Source organism: Chanodichthys erythropterus, chromosome 15 (assembly GCF_024489055.1).
Source record: "Chanodichthys erythropterus isolate Z2021 chromosome 15, ASM2448905v1, whole genome shotgun sequence".
NCBI classification, from domain to species: domain Eukaryota; kingdom Metazoa; phylum Chordata; class Actinopteri; order Cypriniformes; family Xenocyprididae; genus Chanodichthys; species Chanodichthys erythropterus.
In genome coordinates, this window is record NC_090235.1 from 15,477,357 (window position 1) to 15,504,963 (window position 27,607).

General features: G+C 40.6%; 2 protein-coding genes and 1 non-coding gene across 3 annotated transcripts; 1 reads left to right on the forward strand and 2 right to left on the reverse strand.

Annotated features, from left to right (window-relative positions):
• The first annotated feature begins 2,787 nt into the window (after positions 1-2,787).
• csf3b (colony stimulating factor 3 (granulocyte) b) lies at positions 2,788-5,254 on the forward strand. The gene is made up of 5 exons (XM_067411644.1): positions 2,788-3,055; positions 3,260-3,408; positions 3,667-3,765; positions 4,107-4,247; positions 4,768-5,254. The coding sequence occupies exons 1-5, from the start codon at positions 3,040-3,042 to the stop codon at positions 4,933-4,935; spliced, it is 573 nt and encodes a 190-aa protein (XP_067267745.1). The 5' UTR covers positions 2,788-3,039; the 3' UTR covers positions 4,936-5,254.
• Positions 5,255-9,472: 4,218 nt separating this feature from the next.
• Positions 9,473-27,230, reverse strand: kpnb1 (karyopherin (importin) beta 1). The gene is made up of 22 exons (XM_067411665.1): positions 27,042-27,230; positions 26,228-26,286; positions 25,554-25,736; positions 23,013-23,213; positions 22,779-22,931; positions 22,638-22,697; positions 22,391-22,480; positions 21,152-21,262; positions 20,958-21,059; positions 20,227-20,451; positions 19,949-20,140; positions 16,621-16,751; positions 15,854-16,001; positions 15,250-15,321; positions 15,027-15,171; positions 14,449-14,531; positions 13,938-14,045; positions 11,907-12,050; positions 11,335-11,440; positions 11,135-11,249; positions 10,259-10,420; positions 9,473-9,747 (listed from the first exon to the last, which is right to left on the reverse strand). Coding segments are annotated over exons 1-22 (2,631 nt in total). The 5' UTR covers positions 27,082-27,230; the 3' UTR covers positions 9,473-9,746.
• Positions 14,276-14,417, reverse strand: LOC137002302 (small nucleolar RNA SNORA79). The gene has a single exon (XR_010891832.1). It is a non-coding gene; the product is annotated as a small nucleolar RNA SNORA79 (small nucleolar RNA).
• Positions 27,231-27,607: the final 377 nt, after the last annotated feature.

The window sequence follows — 27,607 nt, forward strand, 5'->3', positions numbered from 1 at the left end:
ATTAACTATAAGAATTTAAGAAAGGTGAATCAATGACAAAAGCAACTGAATCAGAACACCAGATTTCTCTCATTATGAATAGAACTGAGGATTTATTATCATTATTGTTATTATTATTAAACAAAAGTCAAGTACAAACATTTAAGGCATATTTTAACAATCATAGATCTGTTTTTTTGTGTGTTGATACAGCATTTAAAGAAAGACAAAACATCAGGAGAACACAAAAAAGGGGGAGGGGGGGGGGGGGGGTCTTTTAATATTTAAACAAGTCCAAAAGCAGAAACATATTTTCATGTTGGTAATACTGTTTAGATAAAACATTTCTTATAAACTTATTCTTAAACTATTTGCTATTTAAACTAATACGTTCAATCCAGAGAGATTTCATTTCTGATGGAGAGATGGAGTTCATTACGAACTGTTGAATCATTGTTTTCAGGGGTGTTGGGATGGACTTTATCACGCTGTTGAATTCTCTAACTGGGCACTGGAAACTAAATGTATCACAGAAGTCTCTGTAGAACAACAAATTACCAAAATTATCCATCAAATGACTTACTGCCCATATACCCTAAAAAACAATTATTTCATATTCCTCAGAATATATGTCTGTTGCTCCACAGAAGTCGAGTCACCTTTATTTATATAGAGCGTTTTACAATGCAGATTGTGTCAAAGCAGCTTTACATTGATAACTGGTAATTTTGGCTGCACAGCAGCTCTTAAATAATAGTGTCAATGCAGGCAGATCAAAGCACTGTTGAATAAATGTCAAGAATACTGTTGAATATCAAATGTCCTGTGTCCCCAACTAAAGCAAGCCGAAGGCGACAGCGGCAAGGAACCCAAACTCCATCAGGTGGCAAACAAGTGGCAAATAGGTGTTAAAATGGAGAAGAAAAAAACCTTGGGAGAAACCAGGCTTAGTTCTCCTCTGGCGAACAGTGCTTTGTTACGATTCACTTTGCTATCATAAGTCTGATAGGATCACAACAATCAAAGTATTTATTTCAGTTCCATCCAGTTGAGGATCGTATTCATCACGCCGGTATGGACGGTCTGTTGAGGAACTGTGGCACTGGCTGTCGTGTCGATGAAGTGTGGAATTATGTTTAAACATCAGGTTCCAGAAGAACTTGCTGGTGGAAATCAGATCATTTTACAGTTTGTGTAAATCCATAGAACCGAGGATGAGTTTCAATAAACTGAGGGAGTAATGTAGAAAATGTTGATATATATATATATACAAAGTTATCCATTTTTGTTTGTTATTGTTTTGACACATTTATGAGAAATATTTCTGATCATTTGAGAAAAATGTATTCTACATGGTAATAAACAGGCACAATTAACCTCATCATAATAATTCAATTATGTTTTATAATTAAACGTGTGCTAAAAGTATTCCTCTGTTGTGTCACTGTTGAATTCCTCTCAGATTCATTCATTCATTCATTCATTCATTTCAAATTCAGTAGGGCAGAACGGGGCTAAAGGCGCCTTTGATTTTATTTTCCTCTTAACCACTAGATGGCACAAAAACTTGCCGCAGCACTTTCCAAAATGCATGTGAAAATTTGTCTGATCCATGACGCGATCTCGGGCAGCAACACAAAGTTGATTCTGAGGTAGTTTAAGTAGCAAATGAGAAACTATTAAATTAATGTTTGTATTTTCAGACAAAGGTCTTCTTAATGATTTTCAGTTTTGTTCAAGGTAATTCAAGCAACAGTTTTTCAATAACAAAAGAATATGTAGAGGTGTGGTATTTGGGGTAAAGAGCGCCCCTGCTGTTGGGGCAAAAGGCTCACTAACCCTAACCCTGACTGTTCCACATAGATTCAGATGGCAAATATTATATCAAATTGGGTTTCCATCTTAGAGATAATACCCATATTTAATGAAACAATCATATATATTTTTTTTTTAATTATCATTTCATAATAAAATATAATTTATTTTTACTACTGTAAATCTATATGGAATATTATGGGATCTCCTTCAATACTTTCAGAATCTTAACTTTTTTTTAAAAGTATTTCTTTATTTTTAAAATATATTTTTATATTAAAATAGGCCTATTTTAATGACAGTATAATTAGTGAATACAAATGAATTTTTATTTATCAGAATAAACAGAAAATAGTACAAACTTTGCTAAAGTGATTCTTTTGAACAAGTATTGACCTAGACATTATTAAAAAAAAACATTATTTGTATTAACACAGTGTGCCTTTTACCCCCTCACCACCTCATACATTTATAAGATTTTATACAAAATTAACCACTTTTATGATTTATTTTCACACAAAATCTATTGCTCCATCAATGTTCAATTTTTTCCCCCCTGCAATCATACACTTGTGAGAAGCACATTTTTTCTTAAGGTGGGCCTTTAGCCCTATTGTACCCTAACTTCCTGAGCAATTATTCTGATTATCTCATGCGACTTCCTGTTGAGCTGACAGAGATCAGAGTCATTAAAAAATGGCGTTTCCAAACCGAATGGGAAATAATGGATTGAGCAACTATCACTCTCGTCAGTCAAACAGTGACGCTCGAGAGGAGTGGTTTAGCTATGCTTGTGGTTTCTTTCTTCCTGCAGTGACAAAACTGAAAAATTCCCAGGAGCTGCTCGAGTAAATATCCGCGTAATTGATCCGTATTAGTGCGCTATTAAATGAGTGTGTCATATTCTACAGTACAACTGTACTCATATAATTAAATGTGCCTCAAACATAAAGGACATTTTTGCTGACGAACACTTACTTTGATTCACACGAGCAGAAATAAGTGCAAGAAAAAGAAATAAATCACTATCATCTTGTTCCCCCTTTCACTTTTCCTGCGTGACAGATGTAAATCCAAAGAACCGGAAACCTTTTCCCTTCTTTTCTGGTTTTCGCAACGCATCTCATACGGCAGGACACGCAATAATCCAGGATAACTCATGAAAGTTTCCCTAGTTGGACAATCTCAATGGGTTTAAATAGCCTAGAAATCTGCAGTAAAATATTATATACACCTTGAACCACAATGAAGTTCTACCTCAGTAAGTAGATCTTAACCATTTTTAAAAATATATATATACTTAAGTATGAATAATGATAAAAACCAAACAAAAATCAAATATTACAACTTCATCTGCCCTGTTTGCTGTGCACTGAATGTCTATAGCTTGTGTTTGCTTCAGTCATTGTTTGTGATAAAGACTGTTTTCCTCACTGATGCATTAAACACTGTTTTCCCCACGCAGCTCTTGCAGTGCACTGCTGTTTAGCGCTGGTTTATTCCGCGCCGCTCCGCGATCCAAAGATGACGCACGCGGTGGAGAGCGCCATGAGTTTAGCCCAGAAGATTCTGCGCGACATTCCCGGAGCGCACGAGGCGTGCGTCAAAACGACGGTGAGCATTTTTACCTCTTTACTTTCGACATATAAACAATTAAATTATATCAGATGTTACATTTTATGAACAAACGTCATACTAGCGCAAGTATTAATATATTGTACTTAATGTATTATACTAATAACTAATACATTCTTGTCAAATTGATCTTATTTGGTCTTCCACCTGATTACACGATCCATTTCAGTGGACAACAGTGACACAGAAGGGCATTATATTCTGCTAGAACTTAATGGAGACGGTGTTTGTTTGCAGGGTTTGACACTCTCCAGTGAAGCTAAAGACTTGGAGTATTTATTGAATGACATCGGCATCCCTGCGCCTCCAGTGCTCAAGTCAGAGGAGCTCACCATGGTAAATACTCTCTAACGTGGCAAACTGTGTGTAAGCATGGTAAATTAATCATTGTTAAAAGCAGACAATAGTGTTGAGGAAAATGATTGAGATGCATGTTGCTATTGATGATTTGAGAGCCAGAGCATTTTGAAACAGATGAAGCCGTGTCTGTCCTGCAGGATAGAAGCTCTTCTAATTTATGGATCTATTTATGAATCAAACCTGCACATGTTAGAAGTTTTGATCACTGCCATCAAATGTTTTGAATGAATGATTTAGTTTTTTATGATACTGAAGCTTGCATGTAAAAACATTTTCAAAGAGGTGTTTAACGACTCTTGACTGTTTGTTTTGTCCAGGAAATGAGTTTAAGCCGGATTGTGGAGGGTCTGGAGCTACACCACAAACTTCTGCAGGAAATCGGATCCGTCTTGAGCTCCACAGAAGAACTGAACCTCCTTCTTGCAGATGTCACAGATCTGTCTGCTCAGCTGCATGAGGTATTTGGCACGTTTCAGCCTCTTTAACATTACTTAAAGTCACCCTCAATTCAAAATGGACAGTTCCTGTTCTTTAATGGAATATTGCAGTGTTTATTCGAAATGATTTATCGTGCACATCAACATCATTTTAAATTCATGTTCCTTGTAATCTTGATTCAGAATAACTTCCCGACATCTTCTCTTCTCTGATGACGTTTACTGACCCGACTTCTGTTTCATGCTAACTTTAAAAACAAATAATGTTAGAGTAATTCAATTACATTTAAATAATGTTGCTTTATTATTATGTTTTGAATGAAAAAAGGTAGAAAACTTAGTTTAGGTCGGAAGATTATAGTCAAGCATCTGAAATTCACCGGTCTTTCACATTTTCTACAGTATGCAGTATTGCACACACACTTCCAGGTCAACACAGATGTGTCCCAATTCACTGAGCAACACTCAGCATTGTCTTTCTAAAATGACCTGATACAGATATTAGTTTAGATTATTAACGCTGCTCTCTCTTCTTGCTCAGATGCAGCGGCTGGCCCAGATTCCCAGTACAGAATCCAAGAAAGCGTTTACACTGCAGCTCAACGGCGATTATCAGGTGCGAGTGGCGGCTCATCTTTCCCTCAAGCAGCTGCGCAGCTTCACGCAGGATGTGTTTCGCAGTCTACGACACATCGCTCTGTCTAACTAGGCTGGCCCACAGTGACCTAACCAGGCCCACGACACAGTCCACTTGAACAAACTCTGTATTTTCTGTGTGAAACTATTTTTGTAATGCAAAAATTATAATGGGTCTCCTTGCTACAGTTGGATTCAACTTTGGAATAACCCTATTGTTTTAAATGGAAATATTATTATGTGACTTTTATATATTTATTTATTATAATTAGTATTATTTTTATGATGTTATTTATATTGACAGAAGTTGTACCCTATGGGTGCGCTGTAGGTTTCTATTTAACCAGATTTTTATTTATTACTGATTAAATATTATGTTTTACCAACATGTGAATAACTATTAAAATTTTTCTGAAAAAAAAAAAGCTTTTTTTAGATTTTGTCTCAGTCAAATATCCAAATTTTGACATATATATGCTATATGCTAGCCTGACGTGGTCATACTCAATTCTAGTTGGAATATGAGTCTGATACTGCTCCATTGGGCTTTGATTATGGGGGCGTATTTCAACCGATCCTGGATAGACCTACAACCAATCAGAGCTACAGAGTAAGTGACGTATGTTGAGCGACGCATAGTTGTCAACAGAACTCAACTGCACACATGCTGGAACTAGTAGAAGATGAGCGGAAACAATCTTTGCCGGTGTTGTAAAAAGAATAAGTACACACGGAGTACTTGCCAATGAATGCGCTGTCGATATCTTCTATAACGGATGCGATGGCGGAATCTACACATCTCAGTTCTTCAACAGCCATCATTGTTGTAAACTAATTCAACAAGCGCTCTTTGATGACGTGGCTGATTACGTTTCTGGTGATAATCTGTCAATCATCGCCCTGACAAATGTGATTGGTCCGAACAGTTTCTGTTCGGGCATAATTACTCCTCTACGGATCGAGTCCAGACCGAACTCCCCGACCTCAAAATGTTGTGGGCGGGGCTAAGTTCGGCTGGCATCCAGGCTAGCTATATGCCATCTTAGTGTGAATACCATACGTCAGAATGTTATGTCTATATTAATCTTAACTCTAGAGTCAGTAAATTCTGTGAACTGTTCCCTCATTTGAACCCTGTCTAAAGAAAGAGAATGACCACAATTTGAAATTTTAATGTTTGAAGTATGTTGGATCAGCATTGAAAGTTTTATGAAAACCAACAGCACACATGGATGTGATAGTAACATTGATCTAACAGTGATTTATAATTGAAGGTCAGACAATTTTATATCTCTGAAAAAAAAAAAAGTTAGTGGCTGCTCCACAATCAGTGCGACGTTTTCAATATGACTTGCTCAAATCCAATGCTGTAATCTTGAACACTGGTCAATTATACCCTCCATGTGAATTCTTCTCAAAAATGCGGCAAGTTGAAATGATTAGCTTTCAAGCCACGTCTGAACCCTATCTGACCTGCACTGAATTCTACATAGACTCAAATGGACATGGTTAGTGGCACTTGAAGACTAGATTGAGAGGCATAACTCCAACATTTGACAAGTAATTACATAGTGCAATAAAGAAAAAGAAAAAAAAGTCTGGACCCCACAATGAAGGTAGTGGATGCCCATCTGAAGGGGGTATTTCACAGAGTCTAGAACAGCTTTAAATCAATCATCACGAAGTGCAAGGAGAGAGATTTTCTGGGCGAGGTCAAGCTGGACGTGAGTCTCTGGCCCCGTTTATCTGGAAGACGCATTTTGGTCGATTGAATCAAGTGGACGACACTGAATACAGGTGCAAACGGGGTCTAAAATGTTTTGAGCTTTCCCACTTTCGACCACTTACAGAGGTAGTTGAAAACACATTGGACCGGACTGCAAATGAGCTCTAACTGAGACCACCAACTGACCTCATGCGTAAACATTATAAGAAGTTCTCTAACCAGACAGAGTTTAAACTTTGTCAGTGTAACACCCAGATCCTACTCTCCCCGCTCTGCGCAGGCCTCGAACCTGGATCTCCGGCATGGGAGTCGGACGCTCTAACGAGGAGGCTAAAGGCTGCACCCTCCAGCATCAGTCGCTACAGCATCTCTTGAGATCAGAGGAGGGAGGTTTACTCGCACAGCGACTATAGCTGGAGTCCCAAGTTTGGTTTGAAAATCTGTCAATTAATCTACCTATTATCACTGTGAAGCTGCTTTGAAACAATCTGTATTGTGGAAAGCGCTGTATAAATGAAGATGACTTGATGAGTTGAAGTCGAAAAACGTACCAAGAACAATGTTCTCTCACAGTTCACCAAAAACACACACACACACACACACACACGCAACTGCTCTCGGCAAAGCGTCACAAGAGACGGCGTTAAACTATCTCATGTCTCAAAGTACATAACATTACAACAATAATAAACGTGAACAGCTAAGAGAGCTTGTACCTGACCGTTGCAGATTAATTTCAGTGTTGACACTGTTCACACTGGATACCCATAATTCCGAGTCCGGCTGAATCGATACGAACAGCTCCGGTTAGAGAGCGTCACGGGTTGCCATCTCGTAGTTCGGTAGTTATGGCGTGAACGCAGCATAAGCTCGTTGTTTTGATTCGGTAGGAAGCGGTTTGCTCGCGACTGAGGTCTCCTATAAACTCTGCGTAGCGTAAAACGCGCTGATGACGTATGATGTCTGCGCGAGCGAGGGTTTGTAAAAACACGCTGAACGGCAGGTAGGACATCATTATTTCATTCGTACCGAATATAAAGATTGGATGAACATTTTATGGTCCTACGCCTTCCACAGACGATATATACTTATAAAAATACTACTACTTCATGTAGTTGAGAATTAACTTGACTATTACAAAACTTTATTGTAGCATCACAGATTTTCTGATAATGTTTAGTCACGATTATGCGTGCCAGATTTCATGCAAATCAGACCGACAGCCTATAGGTGACCAGAGAAACGTGTTGAGAAAACTGTGTATGTCCAATTTCACTTCTGTCTGCAATTTTCCCACAAGCAGTGACCTCACATTTAAAGCCGTTCTAAAGCTCATGTTTACAGTCCATTAACTGGCCTTAAGTTTTGCAAAGCCAATTCCATAATGTCAAGGTAATGATGCTCACCATGACACGGTAACACTTTCATATGGACACATCCAGCAGTCAATAAAGAAAGAAAACTACGCAGGAAAGCACCAGCATGAAACACCAAACTTTTAAGTGGCTCATTTATTTGCTTCAAAACGACTGATAAAAGCACCAGGTGGATTGAGGGTTCATGTGTATTTTGTGAACATTGCAAATGTGACATCCATCAACAAGTACACCGTTTCAAATCAGGTTCTTTATGAATCACAATGTTTCCAGTAAAGGCAGATCCTCCAGTTGAGTTGGCGAACAGCTCTTCAGCATCTACTAGTTTTTGGAAAGCTTCTCATTACACCCTCATTAGTTAAGTCTATAAAACTTAATGAAGCACATTTCAGAACAATGCTGAACATCAACATGACCCACATACGTGTGGAAAAAGGGGAAAGAGACATCCAGCAGGTTAACCCACAATACTGTCAGGTCATCTGATCCAGTGAAGATGGGAAATTAAGGCATTCTGTATAACGGTGCCACCTTGATGGAAATTTATCAGAAGTACAAACAGAAAGGTTTAATTTAACTTTATTTTCATATCAATGGAAAAATATAACCTCATACAAATGTCTGATTCTGTCCATTGTCTCTTTTTAAAAGCTTGGTGAATGACTCCAATTAAGTGCCGCAAGAAACTTAAAAAAAAAAAAAAACAATTACAACCAAAGCACATCAATGCAAATAAATTTGTGACATCGTTGACATGTTTATTTTGCATCTTCTACATGTTAACATATTAAGCTCAAGTCCATTGGTATCCGCATGGATTTGGCACTCATTTTCCTGCAAAACAAATGAAGGAGAATAAAGTAGGATGTGGAAGTGTCTAATTCCCGTACCCCTCGAACACGGAGCGCTCCGCTAGATCTCTCACCTCGAGTGGCAAAAGTCTTCCCTTTCTAGGGCAGGCGAAAGCTCTGCATGTCTGCACAATCCATACTAATAAGAGAACCATTTATTTTTATTTTATTTTATTTTTTTAAAAAAGGGAAGGGGAAAAAAAAAAAATATATACTGCAGCAATTGACTTCCAGAAAAGCAGGACGAACGCTCAGCGCCAGTTCACCCGAGTGCTGCCCGTCCCTGACTACCTGCCGCTCGCCTATGTTTACATAAGTGCTTCTCACTGAATTTGCAAACAAGATTTATCATGTTTATTTATTATTGGTTGAAATAGTAAGAGGGGATGTGGAAACAGCGCCCCCTCCGTTCATTCACACACTCACACTCCAGTCACGCCATTATAAACCCCAGCAGCAGCATTTCCTTCTTGTTTGCATCTTCTGACAAATGAATTGTGTAATAGGGAACAATCTGCAGTCGCAACACCTTAAACGTGCTTAAAGATGAATTCTGCAGATGCACAATGAACAAATCGGTCCTTTCTTTAGCCGGCAAGTTTGCACTAATATGATGCACTAGCTTTTCAAACACAAGTGTGTACAGAATGTAGATCATTTTTAATATTTTTTTTTGGGGTCAGAGACACATGTTCTGCACATGGAGAAGAGGTGAAGGTTGTGGGCCACTGAGTTTTTCTGCTGGCAACTGCTGGAATTGAACTCTGAAGGTGGTGTGATGTCTCTCGCACTCTTTCTCACTCGCTCACATTCTCAGACACTCATCTCAGCGCACACGTCACTTCTGCTTCGACTTCTATGTGTAAAAGACAGAAGAAACCTCAGTGGGTTTGATTTCCATTATTCTTGGTAGAATTTCCACAGCCAGTAATCTGAAAAACAACAAGAAAACAATGAAGTAAAACTGTGGCAAACGTTAGATGAACTTCACACGAACATGGCACATCTCTCTGCTGTTTTAAGCATCTAATTCTTAGGACCAACACAGGCCTGTTCAGACAGACAAATATTTGCATACTGTAACAGAACAGCTCTGTTTGGGCAGGGAAAAAAAAAAAAAAAACACTGAAGAAAACTGGCCAACCAATACATGCCCAGAGAAAGAAAAGGAAATGAGAAATATCAGAATTTAAGAGAATTAAACTTTTTCATCCAGGACATCTGATGTTTTTTCTGCATTGGTCTGAACAGAAAACATGTGAGGGGAAGAAGAAAAAAAAAACCTGACTTTTGTTGCTGGACATTCATGTTTGTGTGAACAGGCCTGAGGACTTCTGCATTGTGACATTCTCAGCTGTCATTAAATCAGATGAAATTCATCCAGAGCCACCTTCATTTGTGTACAGCTGAATTAAATCTGATTAGTGAGGGTCAGTCACGTACCAAGCTTGGCTCTTCAGCTTGCGTAGCTCCTTCGTGGCCCATGTGGCTAAAGTCTTGGTCTTCGTGATCTTGGACCTCCGGCCTTCAGTCAGCAGATCGTTGATCTGAGGTCGAACCTCCACCAGTTTCATCACATCTTTCCCAAAAGTTGTACACAGGTCACTTTGGGGGGGGAGAAAGTGTTAACTTAATTTACTAGTGCAACAGAAGAAACATGTAAGACCAATAAACAAGCTGCAGGTTTAAAAACAATTACCCAAAAAGAAAACTGCAATGTAATCGCCCATGTCCTTCTAAACCCAATGACTCACGAGAGGAGCGGAAAAAGGAGGAATTCAGTGTCTAACCTACACTAGATCCACATCAAGAACCTCCTGCTGGAGCTCAACACTGATCCATAAATGAGCCCAAAAGGCTGAAGACTGTAATAACGAACAAAAGACTGGCCAATACACAGATTACACCTAGTACTGTTTTAGTAGCTGAAATGAGTGGAACCGGTCCAGAGCTCAACAACACGGCTGACGGGACGGTCACTTTTTCAATTTCTCACCTCAATATCACTACTGTTAGACCGACCTGAAACTCTTAAACACACGGTCTATAGTTAATGAATGGGAAACACTGGCTTGTCATGCTTTGTGTTCTTATTTTATTACAGTTTATGAGTCACACGTTTGAACTTCATATTCGGATAGTACTTTTTGCTCTGGTATTAAAATTGGAATCGAAAACTGTGAAACTTCACGAGAACACAAGGTTATATTGGTCAACCTTGTATTTTTTGCGGGGCCAGTGAAAATCTGAAGCACTGGCCCGTCTGAGCCAGTAGAAAAAACCCTCTGGTTAAGCAACACTAAAACAGGACGTTCTTACCCTATGAGGCCTACGGCGTTGGCAACAACTCCGTCGGAACGGTCTTCATCCTCAGCAATGTGTTGAATGAAAGACAAGATAAACTCGACACGAGGTTGTACCAGCATTACATCGGCTGCACAGATTGAGGGGGAAACATGGTTTAAACATCAATCTATTTGACCGGCATCTTCAGTTACGAGAGGTCAAGGTAAACTTACGGTGTACATTCTCCTGGTCTCCTTTCAAGCCCTGGATGATCCCAGTGTAAGCTTCCAGACAGCCTTCTCTCAGCTCATTCAAATAGTCCACCATATCATAGTCTGTCTGTAACGACAGAAGCAGCTACTAGTTAATCTCCCAGTTAGCTTGGTTTAGCTTCAGTTTAAACTCGGTAAAAAAAAAAAAAAAAAAAAATTCATTTCTGCATTTCAGACACTGATAACACCTGTGTGATTTGATTTATAATTCTAACATGACCCCAGTGGATGAATCAATGTCCTCTGAAGCAAAATGAAAAACTTTACAAATTTAACTAGAAAGCACATATGGCCAGCTGTTGTACATGAGAAGGACACTGAACACGTGGAAGCCCAGAATCTTCACTTCTAACACGAGCGTCACAACAGTTAGCAAGTATCTTTTTCCACACACACCCCAAATGTTTCTCTTCAGTGCATATTGATTCATCTACAGGGGTTTTCCTGGGTCAGAAACATATATTGATTAATTTGTTGTGACAGTTCCTGTGTGAGAAAGGGCCGTTTGCAGGTGTTTTGGGCTGTGGCGGTACCTTGTCCACCTGTGCCTGCGAGGCCTGCTGCAGCGTGTCCAGCACAATGTCCAGGTACTTCTTGAATTCCCCTCCAATGGCAAGAGCAATATCGCCAAAGACAGACAGGATCTGGGGTTTCACAGACCTGTGCACATTCTCGTTCTGCAAGCACACGTTACAGCATTATTACACTGTAAGAGCAGTGGAAATTCTGCTCAATATTCTGCTTGAGGCGCAAATGAAACTCTACCGGGCTTTAGAAACTAAATAAAATTAAATTCAACTTCAGAATGAACCCTTTTTTGTTTTTCTTATTGCATGACACTGGCTTCAATTAAGTTTTAGTTTGTTCAAATTAACTACAATAACCTTGTCACACCACAGCTGTTATTTTTAAGGACATCTTTAATCTGGCCAATGGAATGAGAAAAAAAAAAAAAAAAAAAAAAGCAGGCCTACACAGTTGTCTGGGTTTCAGAAAACATGAATACTATAGTGATTAGGACAGTTTAATTACATTTCTTAATTACCATGTTTTCTGGAATATAAATTAAATTCTCATCTGAAACATCTGCAATTAACATCAAGCGGACGAAACACATTCAGCACGAGTGCTAATCTGTGCACGAGCTCAAGTTTATTTGTACATCATTTCCCACACACAAGTAGTTCAGTTTAGTTATAAATTTAGGCTTCGTGTTGTTTATAAATGTTTATAATGAATGCTGCTATAATTTGGTTTTATATTGATATTTATTTCTGTTCTGAATTCAATTAAATTTAAAGTATATTTTGTAAGTGAGGTCAGCTAAAATGTGTGACAATCTTTTCTCCCCCTCAATACAGCTGACTTCCACAGACAATATGGTGTCACATAGTATTATAGCAAGTGGTAGCGCTAACATTGTACAGACGTTTGATGTCATGGGATTAGGCATGTGACGGTATCAAATTTTCATGTTGCGATTAATTGATGGAGCTTTTATCACAGTATACGGTATTATCACGATATTAAAATAAGTTGCAAAACCATTTTTTGTCATAGTTTAACAGGTTTAAGAACTCTTTTTGTAATAAAACAAAAACAACTCTGACTGAAATTTTCAAACAGATTAAAATGCAAAAGAATTAGGCTATAAAGAACAACAGATAACACTTTATTTAATGCATTAACTAAGATTGAGCAACAGCTACATTTGTTACAGAACGTATTATTTTTTGTTAATGTTAGTTTAGAAACAACTGATAATTGATAGATTTATCTCAGGTCCATTAAATAAGTTATTTTGATTTTAGTAATGTTATTAAATAGTAACTAAGAAATTAACATTAATTAATAATAATTAATACTTGAAAAGTATTTTTATTGTCAGTTTAGTGATAATGAATTAACATGTTAACTAATGAAGCTGTATGTTTTCAAAGTTTTACTGAACAATAACAAATAATCAGAACATTTCTAATCATTAGGGCATGTTGTAGTCCAGATTAAAATATTAAAATGTTTAGGTTTGAAAATTAATATCCTTTTAAGTCTTTTTTAAGTATTCAGTATTTGGTGCTGTGATGAACAACACTGAGATTACAAAAAAATGAATGGCTGTTTGAAGCATTTTAAAAACTTCACTAGAGCAGTTACTTTGTTTGCACGGTTTCCGTGGTAACCGCTGCACGCTGCTGTTCCATCAGCGCCCTCTGCTGTCGGAGAGTGAACGCGCACTTTCATTCAGCTCGTCTCCTTCACTGGTTCCGTCATGTGCTTCTCGTGCACGTTGGGATTGTTTACATCTGAGCGCGTGTCTTTTTGACGCAGAATACAGCGGTGTTGTGCATTTTATACGATTGATGGGTAAAGTATTTTTAATTGCCTTACAAAAAATTAATAATTGGTGATAAATTATTATTTACGGTATTCTGAAGTGCCGACGATTACAATATCGTGCATATTCATTATCGCATTACCGAATATCGGCACAAGTCTACATGGGATGTTCTGTTGCAAAGACACACGCTCGCACAAAGGTGTTTAATGAAATGGCTATTACTTACACCCAGGTTTTCCAGCAGCAGCTGCATGATTTCATCACAGTAAGGCAGGATATTGGCCATCAGCGCTCGACACAGATCACACACCAGCCCCACCGCAGCCAGACACACCTGCATGGACAAAGGACAAGCAATGCATCACACACTTGAGCCCTGCATCTGTTAACTTAATGATTTTAACACCCTACCGTACCATATACAAAATGGAGCTATTTACATAATTAGCTGCTGGTGATTATGAAGCTCAAGGTTATATTTTAAAACAGATTGTTTGGGTTGTGTTTAATCCACAAAAGAGCCTCTCAGTGGAAGCAACTATATTGCCTTTAGATGAGCGTATGAGCTGTAGAGTCCTGCAATGTCCAGCGTGGCCACGAGAGACCGCTGGGTCGGCACACGCTGGGTGAAGTGAACTCGCTTTCTCTGTGATGATGCAAAATCCTGAGCTGCCTGAGCTCAGAGCAGCAGGAGGAACAATCATCAGCAAACTGTGGTGCTTCGACACAAGCAGTACCTGATATTCAGCGTAATTCTTCAGCCCGATGACCAGGAACGGCTTGAAGGCTTCCATGTATTTCAAGAAATCACTGCCCAAAACTGGAGTGGGAAGTAAAAGGGGAAAAAGTTCAGTATCATTCACTGCTATAACGAGAAACTGAATAAAGCCTGTCAACTGAACTACTTCATATCAAGGTTATTTCAGTCCTGAAGGATTCTCAAATGAGTTTCCCCATGACCACTTGTAGTCAGATTTTGGCTTATTTAATTACATCCTACATCACCTTATTGACACAAATATGAACAAACAGAAGAAGCCATGTTATATTCAGCTCAAGCGAACGGGAAAGAGCCAAACAAAAAGGATAAGAAAAGAATGGCAACTGCAATTATGGAGATGTTTGAATCCACCGTTCAGATGTACTTCCTTATAACAGATCAGATCAAAACCACCAGGTGGAAACAACGGCAGAGTTTATGCCGGTATTTAGCAGTGCGTTCACTTGTGATGGTTTCACCCATAATGCACCTTAATTCCAGCTGTAAACAGAGGCAATAGCTCCATGCAGGGATCGGGAATGTGAAGGCCCTCACCTTCCACCAAAGTGCTGACGGCCATGAGCGCGTCCTCCTGAACGCCTCCAGAGCCGGCGGTGCTCTGAAACATGCGCAGCAGAGACGCCATCACCACGTCTGAGATCTGCAGCGCATCCTGATGCTGCACCTTCCGCAAGACGTTCTGTTGAAGGACAAGAGAGCTGAGAACAAAAACATAACACAAAAAAACTCTAGGTCAGAAGTTCTGTGAGGGTCTGACCTGCAGGGTGGCGCACAGGAGCGACTGCAGGTCATTGAACTGGATCCTGTCTGACGTGCTCTGGATGTGAGACTGGACAAAACACAGATGCACTCGATTACATCAACTCAAAACAAGCACCATCCTCACACACAGCTTGATTTGTTCTTAAAATAAAGCAGCAGCATCTAGAAATCACACACACACACACAAAACAATTGGACTGGCTTGACAATACTGATTTCTTGATTTTAATTATTCTCAATATGGATTCTTAAATCCCAATAATCAACCTTTCAGCCTGTGCTGTTTTCAAACATCACATTTACCTCAGTAAAGCCATTCAATGACCATAAACTCGACAGCTGGCTAGAAAAATAACTCTAGTGAGGAGCATTTTGATATATGCACCATATTACATTCATTATATTATATTATATTAACCTGTTATTAGTCACCTTTAAATGTTCATATTTCAGAGACAAACTGGGGTAGAAACAATTGTAACAAATTAAATGTAATATATTTTTATCATATCTTTTGTGCAATTTAAGTGTTTGTATACAAATCAGTTGTTAATTAACATTTAATATTGTAGTAATGTAGCATTGTGTCATTTCTTCACCTCCATTTGCAGGACCTGCTGCAGTCGCTCCATAATGACCAGTGTGGTCTTCTGCACCGCTGGGTAACAGTCCTTTGCACTGTTCTTCACGATCTCCATCAAAGCCTCATACGCTGCACTGCGCAGGTTATTCTGATGCCCATCTGGCCTACCAACAAAGAAACAACACACTGAATCACTGAACTCTGTGTGGAGCGTCAGAACTGGACCTTAGTGAGCAGATAACAGAAGCAGAGCTCAGCTCATGTTCACCTGCCCTGGGTTTATGACTGTGGGTCATCTGGGACTAAAACTTAAAAGCCAAAAATAAGGAAACACTTTGGTGGAACATTACTTATGTAGAGAATATTAGTATAAATAGTATTAGTATGTAGACTATTTTATCTTAATTACGACACCAAGTAATAACATTACTGGGCTTTTTTACACCAGGCATTACGATGCGTTTTTGGTGATCAGATCACAAGAGGTCAGCGGGAAGCGAGGTCTGAAAAGTTTTATGATCAGATCTCTCAATCCACAAACAGAGGTATTTAAAGATACAGGTGAGCACATGTGTCCTGGACAGCAGTGACATGCAACCTACAGCAGCAAGTATTATTTAGACATTTTTAGAAAACAAGGTATAAGATTGTGTCTGAAGCTTGTGCACTTCCTTTCACTAATCATTTACTGAAAGAAAACGGACTTGACTATTTTGCACACTACATGCAGCAAGTTAATGAAAATGAAACATTTGGCAGCTGTTTGATACAATCATGGTTTACCTGTCTGTGGTCTCCAGCAGTTTCTGGACAATGAGCTCAAAGGAAGAGGACAGGCAGTATGTGCTGGGCTCTTCCTGATCGTCGGCAGCGTCTGTGGCCTCGTATGCAGCTTCAGCCAAACTAGAGAAAGCCTGAAAAAAAGCATCCATTAGCCTCAATTTACAGCACGACCAACACACTGATTAATCCCATGAGCACCTGCTATGGGTCAGAGGGCTTCGAACACACTATTGGGTGTCTTTAAAGGGTTAGTTCACCCAAAAATTAAAATTATGTCATTAATGACTCGCCCTCATGTCGTTCCACACCCGTAAGACCTTTGTTCATCTTCGGAACACAGTTTAAGATATTTTAGATTTAGTCCGAGAGCTTTCTGTCCCTCCATTGAAAGTGTATGTACGGTGCACTGTCCATGTCAAGAAAGGTAATAAAAACATCAAAGTAGTCCATGTGACATCAGTGGGTTAGTTAAATGTATTTTAGATCCTTCAAAAACTTCTTGGTCCAAAAATAACAAAAACTACGACTTCATTCAGCATTGTCTTCTCTTCCGGGTCTGTGTATATCCAGTGACGCTGCTTCTACGGCGGTTGGCATCCAGCTTATTGGTGCATTACCGCCCCCTTCTGCTCCGGACAGTGACGCTGATGACGTGTTATATAGTGCGCCGAGCTTCGTTTACAGTCTGAGGGAGACGCACGCTATTTTGGTATTGCTATATTTTTTTAAAACGGTGCGTAGGTGTGCATGTCGCAGATGTCCTAATCGCGTCACTCTCCGGAGCAGAAGGGGACGGTAATGCACCAATAAGCTGGATGCCAACCGCAATAGAAGAAGCAGTGTCACTGTGGATATACACAGACCCGGAAGAGAAGACAATGCTGAATAAAGTCGTATTTTTTTTGTTATTTTTGGACCAAAATGTATTTTAGATGCTTCAAAAACTTCTAACTGATGTCACATGGACTACTTTGATGTTTTTATTACCTTTCTGGACATGGACAGTGCACCGTACCTACACTTTCAATGGAGGGACAGAAAGCTCTGACTAAATCTAAAACATCTTAAACTGTGTTCTGAAGATGAACTGAGGTCTTACAGGTTTGGAACGACATGAGGATGAGTCATTAATGACAATTTTTGGGTGAACTAACCCTTTAATGACTACACACCAGTTAGAAAATAAAGCATTTGATTCTAAGGTACAGACTGTGTACAAGTTTTGCAAATCTGAGTGACTTTTGCTGCTATTGAGGATGTATACAGACAGGGTTCAGGCTCAGTTTAAGGTTAGCTTTAGCACAGACAGTCAACAGCATAATTATTACATATGCAACTACATGCAGATACTTTTCAATGCAAGTACACTGCAACATTTATAGTGTACCAATATTCATGCAAATACATAAAGGTTGTGTCAAAATATTTGTTGCGTTATATTCAGTGCCAAGCCATTTCAACTATTCAAACACCCCAAAACAATGAACACATTTACATGCACACTGATACACTAATAACTAGGGTTGGGAATCGTGAGAAATTTTCCAGTTCCGGTTCCGATTCTGCCTAACGATTCCGGTTCCATTAAAATAATTAAACAACTATTAAAAAATAGTAGTAGGGGAAAAATGCACAATACTCGACTCCTTTGTGTGTAAAATTAATTTAACAAACTGTTAAATCACAACAAATTCGCTAACACTTTACAGTAAGGTTCATTAACATTAGTTAACTACATTAACATGAACTAATAATGAACTGCATTTCTACAGCTTTTCTAATCTTTGTTAATGTTAATTTCAACATTTACATTATTAAAATCAAGAGTTGTATCGGTTAACATTAGTTAATGCACTGAAGTAACATGAACAAACTCTGAACGGCTGTATTTTTATTAACGTTAAAGATTTAAAAAATACAGTAACAAAAGGCATTACTGATGGTTAGTTCATAAATGAACCTTATAAAGTGTTACCACAAATTAGATAAGATGCTTGAACAAATTTGTAAGATTCAGACAGGTGAAACAATTTTTTTTTTAAGTTGGATTCATAAAGACTTGTTTCTGACAGAATGATTCATTGATAGACATTTTTAACAGTACATTTGTTGCCACCTAGTGGCATAATGCAATCGATAGTCGTCACTTTCAGAACAGAAGGTAATTTATTATACATAAACATCAGCGTTTCTATCTGAATAATAAACGTTTGTACACTTCTGTTATAATTGGAATAGGCCTATTTGTCACACAGAAATAATGATACTGTGCGTTTGAAAAGATTGTTTGTGAAGCTGTTTATATATACACACACATTACAACTCTCTTCAGATCAACGGCAGCGCGAACGCAGGTTTGAATGTCGCGATTTTACTTTTGTCAAAGGTTTAATATACAGGGGCGATCATGTGGGTGATGAAATCGAGAACGCGATCTTTTAAAGATTAATCGTGCAGGTTTGGGCACGTCTCTTTCTCTCTCTCTATTGAAATCTTGCGTTTATGAGTAGCGCCGCGCGAGGGCTTTCAGTGTATTCATTGCTATAATATTCATGATGTGAGACATCTCTATGAAAGGATACGCTCCCCACACTTCGACCACCCATCACACCAGAACCGTTTTCGGAACCGAAACTTAGAAATCTTGCACGGTTTCGGTTCTTTTCAAAAAACACTACCGGTTCCGAATGAGAACTGGTTCTCGGTTCCTAACCCTACGGATAACTCAAAAACCAGCTTTTTGAATTAATATGTCCCAGTTCACATGCCAACCAATAATTCGGCAAATAAATCCGGTTATTCCTTGGTGTGACGTCAAACCTAATCATTGGTGTATCTGACTGAGAATGCCTGTTCAACATCACATCTCGTGTGAAAAATGAATTGCTCTGAGTGAACTGCTTCTATTTCAGCTGCATGAGATCAGAACACATTTTATTATTTATTGGGTAAAGAAAGAGTCATAGTTTCCAATACATTTCCTACTGCCAAATGCTTGCTCTGTCTGCATGCACTTCAATCTGCCGTAAGGATGCTTTCTTGCCACACACACACACTCCAATAAGCCACAGAACACTGGTTAATGCGTTTATATGCCAGGAGAAATCTAGCTGTGTTGATTGGTCTATCAAATGTCAAACAGTTTTACCATGAAGGAAAACCTAGTAATGCATTTACATGCTCACATACATTGTCAGCATATTATGCATAATCAGGTTAAAGAATGTGCATGTAAAAGTGCTCACTTATCAATTTTGTCATCATGAAAGCAGCCATGTGACAGGACTTGCTCAGAAAGTAGAAGGCGTTGTGAACGGTCCTGTCTTACCCAGCAGACGTTGGAGGCCACGCGAGGTTCAGCCCCGAGACCCTCGATCAGGCACTGGAGCAGAGGGGCCAGATACACCTCATTGATGGCGGCCTCAGGGAGCAGATCACAGATGCGTCCCAACGTCCAGGCCGTCGTGTCTCTCACCACCACACTGGGGTCCTTCATCAGCTCAATGAGGGTGGGCATGGCCTGACAACACACCCGTGAGCGTCACATACATTTCCCATCACACGTCAATGGCTGCATCAGTCTGGCATCTGAGTGTAAACCGTTACCTGAATGACGAGTGGTTTGAGCTGGTTGAGTTCAGGACCCTCCAGAATGGAGCCGAAGGCCATGACGGAGGCGTCACGGTAGCGCCAGTCGGGGTGTTTGATGTGCTCTTTGATGAAGGGCAGCACGTGTGGCACCACATCGTCCTCACAACACGTTGCCAAAAGCATCAGACACACGCCAGCAGCCTTACACGGGTTCCAGTCGTCATCGTCGTCATTCTCATCCTTCAAAAGGCACATATGGACTCCTCAGTAACATTCCCAAAGTGTTCAGTAGCTTACTTCAGTTCAAATAGTTCATTTTGAAAAGTAATCTGAGATCAATAGACAGTATTCAAAGAAAAGCTGCTGCTGCTTAAAGCAGAAACACCCATCTGAGCTCAGTTCATACAATCAACTCAGACACTATAGCAGCCAAAACTTTCATTTCAAAGCAGCTCTTTGAGAAAAACGCTTCAGTGCATATGGCTGAAAGCTCCCAATTAGCCGTATGAGGACAGAGCTGGTCTTCTGTATATGAGCTGCTGCGCCAACAGGAAGCCATTACATGAGTGATATAAGTGATAATTTAGCACAATTAATTTTATTACAGGCTGCATTTTGACATGCCATTTTTATTTGATTTCTTACTCAGAAATAACTGATAGGCTGCGGTTATAGTCATGCTGTTAGAAATGGAATAACTTGGAAGGGGAAAAAAAAAAAAAAAACACTAATGACACCAGCTTTACCTGTTTGGTGAGCGTCTGTGTTAGGATCGGCACCAGGTACTGCAGAGCTCCTTTTGCGTAAAACTTGCTCGTGTGCTCTGGAGGACGACCCTGTTCAGAGGCCTGAGGACAAATATTAACATGAGCACATCAAAAACTGTCAAGCGTTTATTTGACAAGCAGATTGCGGAAGTAACGCCAGCATCATGCATCACCTCAGTGGCTTCAATGGCCAGATCCATTTCCTCGTCGCAGACGTTGGACCAGAACTCAATCCCCTGTAAGGCCACTTCATCAATGTCGCTCTTCATGGCCTCTATTGTGATCTGAACACAGAGCAGCTGGTGAGACACTGACAACATCGCTGGCATTCAACCATCACTGCAGCGCTGATGCACATCCTGCACTTTGAGTTCTGCCATCATTCGAGTTCAATTAATGATTTCAGCACTGTATGGTTTAATATTTTAAATCAACATTTAACCTATATTTATGTCATGTTTCAAACTACAACGGCTTCCTACAAAGGTTACATGTTTTTGTGCTGTTTTTCTAGTCTGATTTGGTTATAGATGTGCCTCTTTTCCATCTGTGGTGCAAGAAAAAGTCATTTGCACAAGACAAGTCTGTCTCTCTTTAGTCCTGCAGTGCACCTCCCAGAATGCTTTAGAAGTTTCCCCATTCAACACCCTAAGAAGCCGATGAGTTGAACCTGATGTTTTAATTAGAGGGACATCTAAATCATTCTGGGAAGTGAGTTTTATATAATATACATTACAGCGTTGCCAGATCCTTTTTTCTTTAAAAGAAATTGGTCTGATGAAACAAGGCCAAAATGAACCTAGAAATATATATGATATTCTAGAAATATTAAAATATCACAACATGTTATAATTTTATAATCCACTTTGCCAACTGAGGAGGAGGGAAGAAAAAAAAAAGTTTATAAGACGTGGAAACGGCAGCAGCTTTACACACATTACCAAAGATATGAAGCCACTGTCAACTTTGGTTTTGTTAAAATGGCTGCCGTAATAAACTGACCAAACTTTAACTATAGTTATCAATGCAAACATCACAATTTTGGGACCGTTTCATCTTTCATTCTCACATTGAGGTTGTCGAGATGGTCCTCACAGCAGAACATGAGATCCAGGGGGCAAGGTTTTCATCCAACCCGGCCCACTTCCAACTGTGACGTCAGAAGCCAGGCCAATACTGCCCTGCCGCCGATTCTTTATTGGTCATGTCAATCACAGTACTGATCCCTTAACCTACCCATCTGGATCTGGATCCAATCTCGCCCCCTGGATCTCGTGTACTGCAGTGAGGAGCCAAGTGAATCTTTGAAGTGTGTACATGACCTTTGTGTCATAATGAACCTTGTCTGTTGTTCTACATGGTATCAGAGCATGAATATCAGTTTTATTCAACGCCCTCATCTGCAAACTTACAGCAAACAACGCAGGGCCCATGTACGTCTCCATGTACTGATAATACAAGGACATGATCTTCACCAGGTTCTGTAACGCAGCCACTCTCACCTACAGCAACACAAAATTAGACACTTATAATGCTTCTAAAACATCTTATATCATGAAACATACTCTTTATGTACGCTTAAGTGTCAATCTCAATGTCTGTAGAGGAGATTTTTTGCTTGATGGACATGTTCTGCATGTTAAAACGAGAGGAACGCACCCTGGTGTCCGGACACTGTGTGGCTTCACAGACAACCTGCATGATGAAGTGTCTCTCAGTCTAGAGAAAGAGAAAGCATGAGATTTAATGCCCATCCACTGCTGAAGCCTTCTGAAAGCATCGTAACTGAAGTGGCAGTACCTCCTTATCAAAGTTGGCTTTTGTGAACTCCAGCGAGTTGAGGAGCGCATTAGTGGCAGCCAGTTTGACGTTGTTGCTGGGCTCCTCCTTCCTCATGCCCTGGATGATGGCCGTCAGGATCTGGTTGGCGTTGTCCTGAAGGTGCTCTGGGTCCTGACAAAGGGTTTGCAAGATAAATTAAACCGGCACCATGAGAAACAGCGCAGTAACCAAGCGTTTGGACTGAGGACTCACGATGTCCTGGCAAATGTATCCGATGGCCTCCAGCGTGGACTCCTTCATGTGCTCTGTGCTGCTGGGGTCTGTCACATTGGCCACCAGCTGAGGGATGAGCTCAGGCCACTGATTGACAGGGATCTCTGCGCACGCGATACCAGCCACACACTGAGACGCTGAGCTCGGCCGATAGGTCTCTGTGCCCAGAGTCTGCAACACCTACAGCAGACAGAACGAAAAACTGAGCAGCACTCGCAAAAACAGATTTAGACCGTACCGGTCATTAATGTCAGGTCAAGTCACCTTCATTCATATAGCGTTTTTTACAATGCAGATCGTGTCAAAGCAGCTTTACAGTGACAACTGGTAAATAACTTTGGCTGCACAGAAAATGTTGTCATTGTCCAGCTTAAGTAAATATTAAGGATTGATAAAGTATAAGTATAACTAAAACAAAAGTTATTAATGTTGTTCGCATACAATGGTGTTAATGCAGGCAGATCAAAAACCGTGTTGAATATCAAGTGTCAAGTAACGTGGAGACTAGTGCTGGGCGGTATACCGGTTCATAGCGAATACCGGTATTTTGTTTTTGTTATGATATGAATTTTGATGATACCGCAATACCGGTATGTGTCGCTTAACCAACGTTCTGAACGCGGCGCAGCGTCACTGTTTGAGGGGGGGCCTGTTTCACTGTAGTGAGAGCACAGCTGAGAACGCATCACAGTAAGTCCGAAATCACCCCCTAAAGCCTCATTCACTATTCCCTACGTTATCCACTTATATTGTTCACTTGAGTGAATGAAAACGAGTGAGTGAATTCGGACAGCCGTTGTGTGTGCATCGGCTGTACACTCGTTATTGCAGTGCATTGTGGGATTGAACAAGTGCACTCAATAATGTCCACTATGGTGTCGGGCACCACTACAAATGGCTGTCGCCTCAAATAATGCCCTATTTGAGGTTATAGGGGGCGATTTCGGATTCAGCCCTTGATTACACCGGAGAATTCTAGCTACACGCGGCGCACGAGAGAGAGCGGTTTCTGCGCGGAGCGCCGTGATGAGATGAACAACTTTCTCCACATGGATCATATGATATAGACCGGAGCGAGTGTGTTTATGGACCCATTTCATATACTCTAGTGCTCTAAAATGTACTGAAAATATCCTTAGTTTAAATGTTCTTCCGAGTTTCTCCCTCGTTTTGGCAATTTGTTGTTATACAGGGTTAGATTTTTAAAATGCTTAAGGTGCCCTTAACTTTTTTTTCCTATCTCCATGGTCATATTTTAATATTCATGTGTCTGTAATGAGTGTGTTTTATTAATTGTCTCCCCACAGCATCATTTTGTGGGGTTCTGTAAACATGTATTAACTCTAGTGTGGAATTTTTCTACAATATTCACTCATCATGACAGTAAAACAGGGCATTCTAGTCAATCTACTGCAGTATTTCCTCTCTCAATCAGTAGAAAATGTGGTTAACGCCCGGTCATGCATAGGGGAAAAAAATACCGTCATTTACCGTGAAACCGATATAATTTTGAAAAATACTGTGATATACATTTTTGGTCATACCGCCCAGCACTAGTGGAGACATGCTCAAAGTTCAGCTCCAACAAGTGCCTCATCAGGGCTGGAGCTCAACTGAGATTGCGCTGACCTTAACATTTCAACAAGACCAGCATTTTGACCAAGAAGCGCATCTGACACGGTTCTGCTCAGCAGCATGGACAGAGACACAAATGCTTTGATGGCACAACAGTTTTCAGTAGGGACATTGGTTAGCCTGTGGCTAATGTTATTTGGACAGCACTCTGTCCCGGCTCCATGAAGCAAGAGAAAGGATGACAGCCCACGATCAGAAGCACGTCTGATGCTAACGCTTGATCCTGCCAGCAACGCACCTCATCAAATCAAACCACGTAGGTGTAAATACGCATATAAAAGTAGGGACGCTTGAAATACTGATGTTGTATCAAGAGGCCTGAACGTCAAATAAAAATACTGATTTAATTTTGCCATATATTTAGCATGACAATTAATGTGCAAAATAATCTTTGAAGTCAAAGAGTAACGTCAGCTGTCATTCAAACATGCAGAGAGAAGAGCATTTCACACTAAATAAAGCCACATAGCGACATTTCTGATTATGTAATTAATGTAATTCATTAATTACATCATATAACGGTTAATAAGTGGCAAGTAAAAACAGTACATATTTAAAACGTTCTTAATTATTTTGCACAATTCAATGAATCCCTTCAGTCGGTAAGTACTTGCTCAATGACAAGTTTACAGTAAAAGCAGCTAGATTGTATTGATATAATGGTACATTTACCAGTTTTAATATATTTATGGTTAAAACTCTTTGCTCAGATCTTGAGGATGATTACTTTAGATTTCTGAACTGCAGAAACCTTGATATTTTGTATGCGTCACTGTACACCGAATTATTTACACTATGAATTTACCCACCAGATGAACTTCAACATCAACGCGACACAGAGCGAGCAGACGTGTACCAACCACACTGATGGAGGGGTGTCCTTACGTAGTTCTTGATCTCTCTGCGGGCGCTGGCGTCGATGGCCAGCCATCTCTGCTGGTACTGCGTCTTCACATCCGGATCCTTCGACGTCAGAGAGTTCTTCACCTGCAGACCGGCAGCGACTCGTGCCACCTGTGTGTTCCCGGGATTGGCCAACACCTTGGACAGCTCCACCAGGAAGGTCGGCTGAAACAAACCGAGACGGCGGATTTAGATGAGCCAAGAGCAACGGCAGAGACCGGCCCCCATAACTGGAGATAAAAGCTTGAAACGTCAGATGATCAAGAACAAACACTTAATTGAAGATTGAGGCGATCTCACGCTGACAAACAAATAGGTGCAGCGTGCAAAAAGGGCAGAAGATGCTTGACTTGCATTCAAATATGGCACTACTTGAGCTGATCAAACTCAGTACAGCGTCAAGCTCGAGCTCATTACTGTCACTGTAAAGGACACTGGGGTTAGTATTCTTTACCAGTTTCTGGCTGTGTTAAAGCAGAGGCACATTTATACAGAAACCGACTACACTCTTAAAACAAAGGGGACCCAAAATGGTTCTATGACCCCAAAATTTCTGTATTTCTGTAGTGCAGTGAGCTACAGCCAGGAAATAAAAGTGAAAGGTCGGGTTACACAGCATTAGGGCAGATGTAGTGTAATGTAGTGCTGATCATCACCAGGTTCTCGATGGCCGCCTGCTCCAGAAACTTCTGCGCCGCTTCCAGCTCATTCCGATCTGAAAATCAACCACAATCACGAAGAAACTCATGATCAATCACGAATGACATGCGTGAAGCATCACAGCTTTCCTCTCCCGCCAAACCCTCCGCAAACTCACGCATCCCCCGCTGCAGCGGCTAAACATGAAACTAAACATGCTGCGATCGGCTTCATTCCGCCTCACGCTGAACAGAACAGCCATTCGCTCGCTCGCCTCGCGCCGCTGCTATTAAAGAGCGAGAGAAATGGCGGACACTAAAACGAGCTTAAACTTAGAAACTTTTTGAAGCAGATGACTGAGTGCTAGCCGTGCTAACACCTAGCCACTTCCTGACTAGCATGCTAACCTGCTAATAACTTTACCAAGACTAGCCTGCGCGCGCGACAAACCTCACGACATCAGCACATGTGCGGGAATATGAGCAGGAGCTTTTCCTCATTACATTTACTCAAATAGTCAAATTATCTGCCCGCGTGCGCGTGAGAGACTCGAGTCGCCGCACAGGCCGGCAAACGCTCGTTTTCAAACGCAACGCGCGCGAGCTTTGACGGCTGACGCGCGCGTTTGCTGTTCGCGTCGACAGTCTTTAGATTAATGTGCAGCTTTGTGTGTTTCAACAGCTGTTCACACAACATGGACCAGCGTCGTGAGGCCTCCGCTGAATTAGCCGCCCGCTAACACACACACACACAAACCCTTCAATCTGTGATCGCACGCGTGAAAACTACACACATGTGTGAATCAAATGCGTGCGGGCGAGGCTCGTGTACCTGGAGACACGGTTTTCTCGAGGATTGTGATCAGCTCCATCCTGACGCGCGCAAACGCGACGAGATCTGCAGTGACGGGAACGAGTGGAATCGGTAGGGTAAAGTCAGAATCGCGTCCACGCCTAAAAACGAGGACGAGCAGTTCTCGCGGCTAACCGCTTCTTCTCGTCAGCCGCTGTCGCGAGGAAAAGGCCGCGCGGAACTCCCGCCTGCGGAACGATATCAGGCGCTGACGTCACAGTCTCCGCCCATGCGCAGCATCAGAACAGTTTCTCACAGTCTTCCTCTAAAACACCATCTTCTGGGCCATTTGTGGAATAAATCACTCTTTCTTCAAAACCTTAAACAGGTTCAGGCACTTAGAGACCGTCTGCAACTCTCACACATTCTCACTCACTAAAACACATTTGTCACGCTTGCAAAACAGTTAAACACAAGCAACAGAAGTTAAAGACCGTAGTCATGGTTTACACACAACTGTTCACACTTGTTTCTAATGATGTGATCAAACCAACTGTATGAAACATAAGCCAGTTCAGAGAGCACAGACGAACAATCTGAGAGGA

Bases quoted from the DNA above. Each gene is read 5' to 3' on its own strand.
- csf3b (XM_067411644.1), top strand. The intron at 3,409-3,666 runs GTGAGCATTTTT...GTTTGTTTGCAG, and splicing joins AGGCGTGCGTCAAAACGACG to GGTTTGACACTCTCCAGTGA. The intron at 4,248-4,767 runs GTATTTGGCACG...CTTCTTGCTCAG, and splicing joins TGTCTGCTCAGCTGCATGAG to ATGCAGCGGCTGGCCCAGAT.
- kpnb1 (XM_067411665.1), bottom strand. From the start codon at position 27,081: ATGGAGCTGATCACAATCCTCGAGAAAACCGTGTCTCCAG. The intron at 26,287-27,041 runs GTACACGAGCCT...GTTGATTTTCAG, and splicing joins CGAGAAAACCGTGTCTCCAG to ATCGGAATGAGCTGGAAGCG. The intron at 12,051-13,937 runs GTAAGTAATAGC...GTGTGCTTGCAG, and splicing joins TGCTGCTGGAAAACCTGGGT to AACGAGAATGTGCACAGGTC.